General features: G+C 47.9%; 1 protein-coding gene across 5 annotated transcripts in view; it reads right to left on the bottom strand.

Moving 5' to 3' along the window:
- PRDM2 (PR/SET domain 2) overlaps window positions 1–14,552 on the bottom strand; it is a 95,912-nt gene that overhangs the window by 28,620 nt on the left and 52,740 nt on the right. For 4 of the 5 annotated variants that reach the window (XM_090268625.1, XM_090268628.1, XM_090268626.1 and 1 more), the window contains exons 6-7: window positions 9,046–9,156; window positions 253–4,642 (exon numbers count right to left, since the gene is read on the bottom strand). In XM_090268625.1, the coding sequence (XP_090124751.1) occupies window positions 253–4,642; window positions 9,046–9,156 (4,501 nt within the window). Of the gene's footprint in view, window positions 1–252; window positions 4,643–9,045; window positions 9,157–10,466; window positions 10,708–14,552 lie in introns of those variants that run through there. The other variant, XM_090268629.1, reaches the window with a different exon arrangement.

Raw genomic sequence — 14,552 nt, 5'->3', positions numbered from 1 at the left:
TGGCACATGTGTGAGTCCTAGGTCTGAGACCAAAGCGAGGTGGTATCCATCTCTGCAGCAGCCAGAGCAGTAACCCTGATTTACATGCCTACAACCTAAGCAACAGCCACTTCCGGTAAGTGCTTATGTCAAATTTATACAAGAAAAAGGAAAAAAAAGCCACTGGGCAAGTATATTTGTTTTCTTCTACCGTCTCTCCCGCCCCCGCACTCCTGAGCCCCGAACCCCTCCAGCCCCGGGGACACGGCTTACCTGAAGTCCTTCAGCTCCTGCTTGCCACTGCTCTCCTCCCTCCTGTTTTCACTCAGGTCGGCGGCAGCCGCCAGCTGGAGGCTTCGGGTGATTGGCCCCCCACTCCGTTCTCTAGATTTTACACTGAACCGGTCTGTTCGTTTCTTACTGGCCAGAGCGGGTCTGCTCTGCAAGACAGCTTTGCTCTTCTGCACCCTCATATGCAGGCTCCGGGATGTTTTGCTCGAGAGCTGGGCAGAATGATTCTTGGCCGCAGCTTTGGGTTTTTTCCCCTCAGCGTGCGTTATTTTGGCCATTCTTATGGGGCTCGAGTTCCTTAAAGAGGAGCCTGGTTTTTTGGACTTCACTGAAGCTGCAAATTTGACATTCTGCTTGGCCCTGAAGGACGAGGAGGGCAGTGCCACCGGGGCGGGGCCCGAGCTGCGAGCTCTGGTCTTGCCCAAAGGAGCCTGCGTGCTCTGCATTTTAATCTCCGCGTCCGCTGTCCGCCTGCGGTGGCTGCTGCTGCTGTTTCTGTCACTGCTTGCAGGTGACGCGTGCCCGCCTTTCTTGGATGAGTGGGAAACTTTCCTTTTGGAAGGAGAACGCGGTTTTTTGGGACAGCTGAAAGCGGCGTGCTTATTCAGGCTTCCAATGTACGTGAACTCCCTGTGACAATACGGGCAGATGTGCGAGGCGGCCTCTGAAGCGTTTTTCAGGTCGACCTTCTGCTTGGCAGATTTGTTTTTCTGCAGGATTGCTTTCTGGACGAGCTGATTTTTTTTCTTCAATGCATTTAGTTTAAGCTTGTTTGGAGACACTTTGCTGAGTTCGACACTGAAGTTCAGTCTCTTGGGTTGTCCCATTCGTCTGAAGGTAGTTTTCCCCGAGTTGTCCAAAACCACCACGCCGTTTTTCGGCTGCACGGTTTGTTTCAACGGTACTGGGTTTTTCTTAGGGGTGTACCTCTTCTTGTCACTGGCAGAAGCACATGCCAGGATATGTTTGTGTAGCTCAGGCATGTTGTCTACACCTTTGCCACACTTTGTACAGCGAATGGCAGTGCTAAAGGTCTGTGGAATGTTGTGGGTAGTGAAATTGGTGGCCGTTACACCGATACCCATGGGGTTTCGGTGATGGTACTGAAACGGAGGTGGTTTAAAGCTTGGGTAATGTTGATTGAGACCCAGTCGCACATCTGGATCTTTCGTCTTTATTCCAGAAGCCATTATTTTTATGGTCGTGTAAAGCTCTTCGGAGGAATCATTTAACTCCTCTTCCTCCTTCGACGTCTCTGAAGGCTCCTCTGGCAAACTCCGCATGTGCTCTGCGTGGGCCTTGCTGGGGTCCGTGAAGTTCTGCGGCCTCAGAGTGCCGCTCTCAAACTCGTGGTGCGTGCACACCTTGTCTGGGTGGAGATCTCGCTGGTGCTGCTGCAAATTGCACAAAAAAGCAAACTCTTTTTTACAAACTGAGCACACAAAGATATTCCCAACTCCATGAAGCAGAAAGCGGTGTTCTGACAGATCAGTTTTAGCCTTAAAGAGCTGCACACAAAATTCACATTTGAAGGGCCATTCTTCAGCATGAACAGATAAATGTTTGGTTAGATCTTTAATGGAAAGAAAAGGTGATTCACAGACATTGCAGACAAAGTTCTTGTTGAACGTTTCCTGAACAATATCCTGTTCAGCTGCAGACTGGGGCTCTTCCCCGGGCTTCAGGTCTTCGTTCTCCAAGTCCTCCTGTTTGAAAGACATCCCGGGGAGAGAGGCTTCCAGGTTGTCCCCGGAGGAGACGACCGACGACACTGCCGAGAGAGGCGGCGGGGAAGGGGACGAGGAGGAAGATGAAGATGAGAATGAGGAGGACGAAGAGGAGGAAGAAGACGATGAAAGTGTAGGAGGCCCCGGTGAGGCGGCGGACGTGAGCGGCTCCACGGAAGGAACGGGCGAAGGCGAGGGGGACACCGTAGGGGAGAGAATCGGGAGTGGGGACTGTGCCGCGGTGTTCGAGAGTGGGGAGGGACACGGGTGAGGGGACACCCTGGAAGAGGGGGCTGGCAGCGGGATGGTGGGGAGCAGCGGAGGAGGCGGTGTGGCTACAGTTAACACAGGAGGACAGGGCGGAGGGGACGAGGGACGAGCTGGCAGCAAGAGAGGAGGCAGCTGCCCGGGCCCAGAAGACAGGGAAGGTGCCTGCAGGGCGGGAGACGGAGGAGAGGCGTCGGGTGGGGACTCCGCAGCAGGAGCAGACGGCCCAGCGTCAGGGCCAAGGTCAGGTTCAGCTCGGGGACCCAGGGATGTACAAGGACTCGGGCTCCTGGTCCCATCTGACGTGTTTTCGGCGGGCACGCCGAGGCCGTTGTACTCGCTGAGAAGAACCTTCTGCAGCATGCAGGTGGTCGGTTTCCTCTTCCTGCCAGCACCGCCGGCTGGCGGCGCCACGCTCCTGTCTCTGAGCTCCTTGCCTTCGGAGTCACTGCAGGGCTTTTTATGCACACTGAGATCCAGCACAGACTCCCAGTGCACCGGGGTCTTGCCTGCGCCCTCGGCCTTCTGCTTGACCCCGCTGGACAAGTCCAGCGGCTGCTGGTTGCACACGTTGCTGTAAGAGGAGCTGGCCGCCCACTCCTTAGCTACCTTGTACTCATCGAAGCAGGGAGGGCTCCCGGCCTCCCTCTCGTCTCTCCCAGACAAGCTCCACGCCGGGGAGCTGCTGTGACTTTCTAATTTGGGCTTCTTGGCGCTCAGAACGGCATCAGTCCACACGGCTTTGCCATCGCTTTGCTTCCCGAAGTCTCGAAGGGCAGGACTGTGCTGCGGAGAACTGGGCGGGGAGCTGGTCCGCCGCTTAAACCTACTCGCGGTCACGGGCAGCATGGAGGCCGGAGCGGACACGCAGGCAGGGCCTAACTTGGGGATCTCGGCTGCCGACATCCCCGCGGGAGGAGTCAGTTTCTCCTGGGTTTGAAGGAGCTGCTTGAGCTTGGATGACAAGTACACGCCCTTCTCTCTGTGGAAGGGCGCGGCCTCCGCGGGGCCCGTGCTGAGCGGCAGGCTCAGGGGGCAGGAGGGCGCCGTGGGCTCGGGCTCCGCCTCGGCTTTGATTTTGGGTAACGCGGGGGGACTGGCAGTTCTCCGTTTCTTGGACTCACTGTTGGTGCTGCTGGAAGGCTCTTTGGGAAGATCCTCTGCTATGGGGACCTGGGTGGTCTTTATCGTTTGAGCGATTTCCACTGTGACTGGAGCCAGCAGGCAGTTGATACCGAACAGGTCTGCCGAGCTGGATTCCATCTCAATCACATCACAGTTACTGGTGCTGCTGCTGGTCTGGATCTTCCCGTCGATGTAGTAGTTTAAGTTTTCAGAGATATTGCTAGAAATATCCATGATGTACACGTCGTCTCCCTCCCCTTCCTCCTCCGGCTCGGTGCTCGGGACGTAGACAGTCTGCGCGGGCTGGGCCTGCTCCGCCGGCGGCTGCGGCTCCTCCAGGAGGCCTCCTTTTCTCCGCACGCCCTTGGGGATCAGATGGCGCTCGTGAACTCGACGCTGGTGCCGCCTCATGTTGGTGTGGGTGCCAAAAACCTTCTTACAGTATTTGCATGGATGAAGCTCTTTAACTTCTCCATTCTCCTCTACAACAGAAGAGCTGACTGCTTCTTGGGAAGCTTTCTCTGAACTCGAGAGCAGGGAGTCTTGCCCAAGACTGGGAGGGTTCGAGTCATCTTTCGGAGGAGCGCCGTCTCCAGAGACTCTGCCATCAGCTGGGTCTTCTGACGGCTGGAGGGGCAGGCTGGGTTTCCGCTTTAACCCCGCCTCGTGGCGACGCTCGTGCCGCCGCCTGTTAATCTGTGTGCCGAAGGCTTTCCCACAGTACTTGCATTTGAAAGCATGGTTGACGGTAGATATATGGATGTGCATGTGACGTTCAAGCCCCTGTTTGGTTGTAAACTTCCTTTCGCAATGCTGACATGGAAACATTGATGTTTCAAATACATCGCCATTGGCCTCGTCCTTAGTTTTGGGAATTTTGTTAACAGGTGTTACCTCTGGAGAGTCTTCTTCCACAGTTTCTTTTGAAATATTTTTTGGTTCTTCTAATAAATCTTCTAGCTTCTCATCACACCGTATTTCCGGCTCTTTCGCAGAGCTTTCGTTTGGCACATCAGCTTCTTCCCCCTCTTCTTCCAGTTCATCATCTTCGTCCTCTTCCTCCTCCTCCTCTTCCTCCAGGTCATTCACCTCACAGGTTGTTGCTCCCAGCCTCTCGTCTGGTCCTGCCGGCGGCTCACAGGCAGGGGGAGGGAGGACTAGGGCTGCAAGCACATCCTGACAAGCCGCCTCCTGAAGACCAGCTGTCTGCTCGGCTGCGGAAGCTGAAGGCTTCTCGTCCTCTTCTTTGGAACCTAGAAAGCACAGGGAAGCAGAAGCATGGCGGTGAGGGCAAAAACCAGCCGCTGTTAAGGTCCATTCCTATTATTCAAGGGAGGTTATGATTAACCATAAGCAACATTCTCATTTATCAAGTTGTACTGGGTGTGAGTCCATTTCATTCACTCAGCTAATACGTACAGAGGACCTGCTGTTAACCAGGCAACGCACTGGCCAGTGAGGAACATATATGAACTTAGATTCCCTTTTGTGTCCAGTCACACATATATAAATACATTTTTATTTAAAGAAATGGAGTGCTTAAAATTATGTTGGAGTAGCTGATATTGAACTTCAGAAGACTAGCAGGAATTCCAATGTCCCCTAGTTCAAAACTGAAACAAAAAAATTGCTAATTATATTACCAGGTTAGATTCTTAGTGGTCTTTCTCAAGTGGAATGATTCTTTCCCTCCTTCCTGACTAAATCCACACATTTAGAAACTTGAACATTTTCCTGAACCATGTGATCAGAATTTTTTCAAGTAAAAGAAACTTAAGAAATCATCTCTTCCAAGCCTGATCACATTATTCAGAGCTCAGGTGTCCCGACACCCAGGAGAAGCCCAGGCAGTCAGAGAAGGACCGGCTGGTAAGGCAGCAGCTGAGCAGAGACCCAAAGACAGGGAGCCAAGCAAGCGTCTCGGGGAGGGAAGCCCTCTGGGTAAGCAGCGGATGCACAAGTTCTGAGTCAAGACCTTGTGAGATGTGTTCAAGGAACAGCAAGGAATGCGGACAGGCCGTGGGTGGGGGAGGGCCGGGAGGGGGGCAGGGGAGCCAGAGGTGAGATCAGAGGCAAACCGCACGGGGCCCTGTGGGCTGCTGGCCTTCACTCTGAGTGAAACAGGGGTCTACCAGAAAGTCCTAACAGAAACAACGGGTGTATATTCGAGCATCACTGCAGCTGCTACGAGGAAGGCAGAAAGCTCTCAGTGGGCAGAGTGGAGGCAGGGGGACGAGAAAGCTGCACCCTCTGGGAGAAGGGCAGGGCGGGGGGACTAGGGTGGCATAGGGAGGTGCTGGGACCAGTCAGGTTCTTTCTTTGGAGATGAGCTGACAAGGTGTGCTTGCTGACTGCCTGTGGTGACAGGGATGCCAGGGAGGACCCCAGAGCAGCCATAATCACCCTGGTGACTACGTGGCAGAAGACCGAGGGAAGAGCAGGTGTGGGCAGTGGGCGCGTGTGCCGGAGGAAAATCACGCTGACTCTGATGCGCTAAACTTTGAGGTACCCAGCAGATCCCCAGGGAAAGATGCTGCATAATCAGTTACAGGTGACTCCGGTCCAGCAAAGAGGCAGAGCCTAGAAATGGACCGGTCCTCAGACTCAAGACAGTATTCAAGGCACGGGACTGGACAAGGTCCCCTGGAGAGTGAATGCAGACAGAGAGGCGGGAAGAAGGTCCCCCAGATTACTCCAGTATTTAGAGGTCACAGGAAAGACCAGCAAGGTGTCTGGAGAGCCAGGGGACTGGTGGCCCTTAGGCTTAGTAAAGTAAGTTTCAAGGAGGGAGCGATCAGCTGTGTCCAGAACTGCTGCCGGGCTGGGTGAGATGAGGGGCAAGGAGAGGCGTGGTGATCATGACCAGAGTGTCAGTGAATAGTGGGCACAAGTGCCGGAGGGAGCTCCTAAGAGAGTGTAAAGAGGGAGAGACAGGGGGACTATGAGCAACTCTTTCAAGATCAACAACAAAGAAAAGCAGAGAAATGGGACAGTGGTTGAAAGAACACTAGGGACAGCAGGGGACTCTAAGACAGGAGCTGTCACAGTGCATTTCTCTACACTGCCACCTGAGTCTCTGTTCACCTAGGCCCCTTGGACTGTGTACACCTGGGGGAGTCAGAAAGGCTCTGTAGAAGAGGCAGAGCTATGGGGCCTCTCCTGACTGTTAGCTGGCTCTCCCCCCATTTGCTGGACAAGTATTGGCTGCGTGCCAGTACCAGGCAAACAAGATTGTCAAGATCCTTATCTGTATAGAGCTTCACTTTAACCGGAGCTACATGCAAGTAAGCAGGCAACACTACTCTAGTAAATTGATGCTTATGTGTGTGGAGTACATGCTGCAACAGAAGCACACAGGAGGAGCATCTTATGTGGCTCACTCAGGGAAGGTTTCTTAGAGAAAGGACTGAGCAGGCTGAATATGAACGTCAAGGGCAGAAAAGGAAAAGTAACAGGAGGAATCAAAAGAGGTAGCACGCTGAGAATTACTATGAACTTACCTGGGGGCAATGGAAATCCATTAAGCTATTTTAAAGCAGGAGAATGCCATTTGGGAGATTTGGCTGGGATGTGGACTAAGGGACTGGGAAGAGGTGTTACTGCAGGCAGAAGACGAATAATGACACAGTGGCATTAGAAGGGAGACAGAAGCAGTGGAGGCAGAAGAAAGGTGGCCGGACTGCCAAGACAGAAGAGGCCTGTCACAGACCTGGTGACTGCCTGCATACGGAGAAGAGAAAGGGGCTAAAAAAGCCCCTATTTCACGCTCTGCAAATGCAAGAGATGAATACAGACACAACTGGTCAGCCCTAGCCACCTTGCTGTTTGCTAGGAAAACCGGTCTTACTTTTACCCATCCGTTGCTATATTTACAAGAACTGAGGCTTCTGTCTCTACACAGAAACCAGCCTTCTCTCCCCCCGACAAACTGCATAAATTCCATGAGTTTTCCACAAACTGGGAAACCAGGCATTTGATGGTGGTAATGTATTTCAAATTAGAAACTAACTTCCTTTTCAAATACATGTTCAACACAGACTCACCATGTTGCTAAAAAAAAGAAAATGTTGGAATGAGACAACAGAAAATAAAAATAACATCTCTAAGGCTCAAACATTTCTTTATTATAGAGTGCGTTTTTGGCCAAAATTTGCAGATTCTTTTAATGGGGGGAAAAAACCTTTTCTTTCTGTGACTGGTAAACAATTCCAGATTTAAATCTGTCCAAAGTAATACAAACCAAAGCACGCATAGCCCTGCTCACTGGTGAGGCCCAACCCAAGGGTACCCACACTCCGTGAGGTCTGCTGAGCTTTAAGTGTGAAGGGAGGCTTGGGGAACACAGGAAGGGTCTGGGTTGTTTGCTGAGGGCACTTGTTAAGGACACGCAGAACATTCAGGAGCAGTCGACAAAGACACTGTACAGAACCAAGCACTCGAACCAGCTAGTCCACAAAAAAGGTAAATATTAAGTATCTTTTTTCAGGGACCTGATGCTCTAATGGGGAAAAAAGAACCGTCTTGAATTTTTTGAAGGAAAAAAGGGGCTGCTGGATTTTCTGTTTTTAATGCTGCCATTAAAGGGAGTCACGTTCTTTAGTATTTTTTGTTGTTCAAATGAATGTCTTATCAAGTCTATTTCAGTAGGGAGGACCTAGTTTTATAAGGTTCTGAGAAATAAACTTGTCTATTCTTGCTTCATAAATACCACAGGAAAATACAATCCTTTATGAATATCATCACCACAAAAGTGCTAATAAAATGGCTTAAAAGGAATCCAAAATATTTGGTTCGGCTTTTTTCTTTACAAATGTTTCCCGAAAGACTCGTAATCCTCCACTTCGAAATTCACCTAGTTGGGTCACGAGGCACAACTCTTGAGCAAGCTCTGGCCTTTGCATAAATTGTTCACGTAACAAATTAAGACAGAGCCCCTCCTTTATAACAGCAATACTCTCGATACAATGGCTCAACTGAGCAATTTGCCTTCCTGGTGAACTTTCAATCCACGCCTTTCTGAATTCTTATAGCACGGAGGGCCGAGAATATTAATCCTCAGAAGAAACCATAAAAAATAAAGGCTGGTGGGAATGAAGAGATAAAATAGGAATTTAAATTCTAACAAAAAAACACTTTTCATCCTGTATAGTTTTCATTCTGAAATAAAAAATCAAGGATGTTTGATATTTTAAGTATTTTTTTAACTGAACTACAAAGCACACCTAAAGTATGTAACTGGAAGGCCTATAATAAAGCAAGATAAAACATTTAGAGGGTAAGTACACTGATGTGCCCACTCCACAGGTCGGTGACAGACCAGCACTGCACCCGTCTGTCCCTGTCAGTCTGACTTCTGTCACCATACTCTTTTTTTTGATGATTTTGAACTTGGTAAATTATTTATACATGCAATCATACAGAATGCTTCATCTTATTTTAATTTAACCAGGGCATTATTTCATTTTTAACAAGGAAGGTCTTTAATCGTTTTTTGAAGGGGAGGTGGGATGCAGAGGGCTTACAGGGGGCCCTCTTGCTATTTAATGACCTTTACAGTTCTTGAATGATTCTCAGAAGGATATTCGAAGGAGATACAAAGTTACAGTAACCGGTGATACACACCCAACTCATACAAGTCCAATACCCCCAAGCTTACCTTCTGAAGAATCTCTCATATTTGCAAAGGCGGAATCTGGCTCACTTGTCTTCAGCTGTATGTCTTCAGTTTTATTTCCTTTGTTTTTGTTTTCTTGGGGCTTTTTCTTCCCTGTAACACATTATTTATTTCTTTCTTTATTCATTCGTTCATTCATTTACTATTACCCTGAATTCTTGAAGACAACTGCTAATCCAATCATAGCAAACTGTCTATCTCTAGGCAACTATCAGTTCGGATTCCTAAAGAAAGGAATACATGATGAATACAAATACTTTTAAGTCACGTCAGAGAAAAATAAAAACCCAGAAATCTGTATTTCTGAGAATCCTGGGCATTAGTTCCCTCATAGCAATAATAACTATCAAACTGGTAAGATAATATATTCTAGAAAAGTTAACAATATTGATGTCACAGGAAAATCAGATAACAGCACCAAGTTTTAACACCACACGCACAAGAGGGACTGGCAGAAGAATGTGGTTTCTAAGAAGCACATTAGGGAAAACAACATGGGATAACTTGGGGCCCTTCTAGTTAAGATATGAGTCTAACTGTCAAAGTAAAACAACAGAAGCAGAGATTCTGCTGAACTGCAAGGAATACATACACACGCACAGTGGCTCAAACACCAAGCGCAGGGTAACTATGAATAATGCACTGCAGGCCGGCATGGCAAGCGCTGCGGGTCCTGAGGGGCTCAACCCGAGGCTCAGAACAATTCGATATTTCATTAAGATTCCGAGGCAGAATTCAGGAAACATTAACTGAATTCCAAGTGATACCGCAGTTCAGGAGATAAGAGGAAAACGCAGCCCATTTCTGACAAGCTGGAACAGGGAACTAAAGTCCCCAAGATACTTACGCAGGAAGGATAAACAATTCTTGAGACGTTACTGCTACCGGAGGTTCAGAAGTTCAGTCTCTTTAGGATTTAAGCAGAATTTGCCAACCCTTCTTTGCTATTTTTTAAATTCTAAGTTTCTTATGCCTGGTAGCTTTTATTTTTCAATTTTCAGATTCAGAATAGGTTCCTACCATCTTGCCCAAACAATTTCCTTCTATTTCAGCAATTCCCTCCTCAACCAGGCCTCACACAAACCCCAGAGCTTTTCGCAACAAGCCTCCAGCCACCTTTACCTCTGAGTTAGTAAAATGACAAACTATAAACCACCAGCAGTTTCTGGAAAATGATATTCTCCATAACAGAGAATCACTATAGAGCATAATTAACTAAAATGTAGGTAACAGATAAAAATTCATAATGGTTAAAAATAAAAATACCAATTATAACGCAAAGCAAATATTAATCCTAAAAAAATACAACCAGATTTGAGAAATATTTAATTCAACAAGAAAAAAATGATAAAATACTTAATAATCAGCCATTTAATGTTAGTCTTAAAAAAAATCTAAAATACCATTGTAATTCTCTAATTCCTCAGGGAGACAACAGACGTTTTCCGCCATTGCACACAAGTTCACTCAAATTTCTGAAAACAAGTTAATCCGTCCGTTTCCAAAGGCAGCTGAAAATGGAACTGCACTGGACCACATCCTGGTGGTAACAGAAGCAGAGTCTTCAGGGGAAAAGGCAGATTCTTGTCTCCAGGTGGAAGGATTATAAAGCAATCCCCTCGGCAAGGGGCGCGGCCGTGAAAACGCGTCACCACTGCAAAAAGTCACCTCCTCTGACAAGCCCTCGCCCTGGCAACAGCACTGGCCTCTCTCTGATGATGACAACGGCTCCTGAGGAATCCAGTTGTGCTTGAGGGAATGTGGATTCTGACCTTTCAACCAGTTTTCTCATCCTCCGGATGACATGTGCCCACTCCCTATCAGATTACTGGCAGCAAACAATGCAAGTATCAGCGACCGGCTGCTACTGTGACCTGCTCTGGTTCTGCGGGTCAGGTCTCATGACATCCACGTAAGGGCTCCTGCTTGCCCTCACACACCTCATTCAAGTTATATTCAGAAAAGTTCTCCCCTGGATCAAAATCAAAAATTGGTTATAAGGCATCAGTACTACCTCACGTACTACAAATAGGCTCTTACTGTCTACTCTCCACAGGTACAAGCTTTGGAAATACATAAAAACAGAGGCAAGGTCCCAACCTTCCCTCTTATGCATAAACCTTACATGAATTTTTTTTTTTTTAATCACACTGTAAAATTTAATAGAAATACATGTCAATTTACTGTAATACAATCCCTTGCAAAAGCAATTCAGATTTTCTGCAACATCTCAAGCACTACAGAGCATAGTTAGCAAGTGGTACAAAAAAAGTAAATCGGCCTATATGGGAACAGAAGATTAAGTGACAATTCTAGATTTATATTATAATAAAGCCAAGTACAACTTTAATAATACCATTCCCTAACCTGTACTCGGAACGAGACCACCTGACTACTGAAAGGGTAAAAATCATACTGGAAGTTTTATTCTCTGCCTAAAGAAGTATGAGAACACCTAGCGGATAGAGAAATGTCAAATGCGTATATTTGGACTCTCCAGACCTAACCGGTGAGAAGTGTCCCTCCCGTCCCAAAACCACCACCAGGAAACCATGACGTGCCGTGAAGCGAAGCCACTTGTGGCAGGGGTATCTGCAGCTTGTCCAGAGGGTTATTACCAAGAGTGTCCCACGTGCTGCTGCTCAGGCTGGGCACCTGGGCATCTCAACCGCAGCACGAGGGACACCTGGGGCCAGGCCGTGCTCTGCTGTGGGGACGTCCAAGGCGTCGGAGGATGCTGAGCCACATCACTGACCTTCACCCATTAAATGCCGGTGTCACTACCGCCCTTCTAGTTGTGACAAGAAAAGTCTCCAGATGTGGCCAAATATCCCTGGACTTGGGGGTAGGGGTAGGGGTGCTCCCCAGGTTAAAAACCACAAGGCTAAACCAATATAATATGGGTCACTCAAGTCCTGGGGCTCTGCCTTTTAAAAATTTGTTAGAAAATTTAAAAGTATTTGAATAACACTAATAAAGTAATTCTAAAAGTGAGGAAATGCAACAATTAAATTTACCTCCTAAGTATCTTTCGGTGAGCACTGATAAACTTAGTTTTATGATGGAAGTGCGTCTATCATGAATCTAATTGTCACCATTCATTCGTGGAAGTGAAATTATCTGGTACACGAAATGACTTTCTCAGTCTTTATCAGAACATCGAACGCTCAAGCTACTTCCCATCAGGGCTGTAGGCTAGAGGTGAAGGAGCTATTGACATCACCTGTCCTACCTGCTGTTTTGCAAGAGAAACCAAAGACCAGGGCCCCACAGGGACTACTCAGTCTATGACAGACCGGAAGTCGGCCTGGATGTCCTGACTCACACTGGGGTGCGCCACCTGGTGTCCCTCACAAAGCCAAACGTTTTAAGAACAGGTGGTGCAAACGGTTCCATCACCTTAAATCGGTACATGTTTTTTCTCCTGGTATTTGGTTTCGGTTCCATATATAATCAAATCAAAATAAACAACCAAACCTATAACCCAAAACAGCCTGAACGGTGACTTTGACGAAGGGGACGGGCCTTGCTGGTTTCTGCCAGGGAGAGCAGGCGCGGCAGAGCCCCCTGGGAGCCTGGTAAGTACACGTGTGCACTTACCATCGGGTTCCTGAAGGGTCCTACACAGAGGCTACTGCCAGCTGCGTGCTCCACTTGCTCTAAACAAGAAAGATACAGGAATGAAACGCAGGGAAAGTGAAATGGAAACAGTGACAAGGAACACAATGAAGCACAGAACAAAACTGTATGCTTATATATAAGGAAAAGAAACACACACACAAAGATGAAGAAAATGAAATGAAACAGAAGGAAAACAGCAATTATCTCCTGCATCAAGGTTCTCACCAAAAAGTATTTCCATTAATCTCAGTCCTTCGTGGCGGACGGGACACGGTATACTTACTCGCAGGCCTGGGCCGCGGCCATGCTGTAAAACCGATGTTCTTACTCCTGAGCGCCAGCCACTCTGCTAGACCCCGAAGTCCCAAGCCATGCCTCTCATTTCACAGGGACACACAAGGACCAGAGATGTAAAGCCATCTACCCGAGGCCACACAACTAAAGTAGCTCTAGAGTCAGAATTAACACCCAAGAATCAGGATGTTAGAAGTGCTCCTTCCACTGCATTTATTTCTTAAGACCAAAAACGGCACAATAGGAATAACTTATTCTTCAGAAAGCATTTTATATCCATTAGTTCAGTCAGTTTCAAAGGCCAATGGAAGTGGTGTAAAGACTTCCACTGCATTTATAGAAAAGGAAACATCAAACCGGAATGCAGATCTTTTTTCTCATTTCAACTTTATCTATGCCATAAACAAGTGTAACTCAACAGCAGAGAGCCCCAATCTGAGCAAATATGATTCACCATTAGATAATATCAATAAAAGTGGTTTTCTAATAAAACAGCTACCATACAGAAAAACCCAACAGCCACAATGATAATTTTTTTTTAAGATTTTATTTATTTTTAGAGAGAGGGGAAGGAAGGGAGAAAGAGAGGGAGAAACGGAAAAATGTGTGAGATCGGGTGCCTCTCACGCACCCCCAGCTGGGGACCTGGCCCGCAACCCAGGCATGTGCCCTGACTGGGAATCGAACCTGTGACCCTCCAGTTCGCAGGCTGTCACTCAATCCACTGAGGAACTCCAGCCAGGGCTACAACAATGACCCTTTAACCACAATGTGAAGCACTATACTGCTGGTGCAGGGGATGCAAGGTGCAAAACCAAAATTGCCTAGAGTGTCCCATGAATAAGTTTTGGCCTATCTTTTACTCTTCCAACAAAGTGAAGAAACACCAGGGAATTCTAGAGTAATGTTTCATTTTAAAATGTTCAGGTATCAGAGAGAATGCAAAATTCTAGAAGAATGGCTCAAGTTACATTAGAAATTCATCACAATAGTGAAGGCTTGTGCATTTGGTGATTGGAAGAAATTAAATTTAGAACCCTACGTAATTCTACGTGCGCTGCCACCTCACTGGGGGAGCTACTCAACTCCGAAGTATAAAATCAGAATTCACTATCAGCAGGTCTATCCGATCTCTGGGGAGCTCCCCACCTTACTCAGTTGATTCCAAACCGGCAAGACGCCATCAGTGAGAGCTGCCCGATCGTACCGCCGAAGATCGTGGAGGAAATGAATGGGCTGCCCTGACCAGAAACGGACCAGCTCCCCAAAGCGTTCGCCGTGCCTGCAGCCTCCAGAGCCTCACTGCTCCGTCCAGTCCGTGATCCCCGCCATGGACTCTCATCCTCTCCGCTTCCAATGACCTCTGATCGCATGATGACAAAACCCAGTCTCCTCAGCCTTTACAGGCCCACGTTTCTCCTTCAAGTCTGACAGTCTGATGGGTCTTACGGTCTTTCTTTCTTTGCGGGGCAGGGGGGGTGGGGGGTGGGTCTTATATTATTCAGATCACTCTCCCCAGCCTTACGACACTATCATCTGGAATTTACTGCTTCTCATGAGCATTCTATTGTAAA

This window comes from Furipterus horrens, unplaced genomic scaffold (assembly GCF_987537825.1).
Source record: "Furipterus horrens unplaced genomic scaffold, mFurHor1.1.pri manual_scaffold_3, whole genome shotgun sequence".
Classification (NCBI taxonomy): domain Eukaryota; kingdom Metazoa; phylum Chordata; class Mammalia; order Chiroptera; family Furipteridae; genus Furipterus; species Furipterus horrens.
Note: the sequence above shows the minus strand (reverse complement) of the source record. Positions and strands in the feature narration are given on the sequence as shown.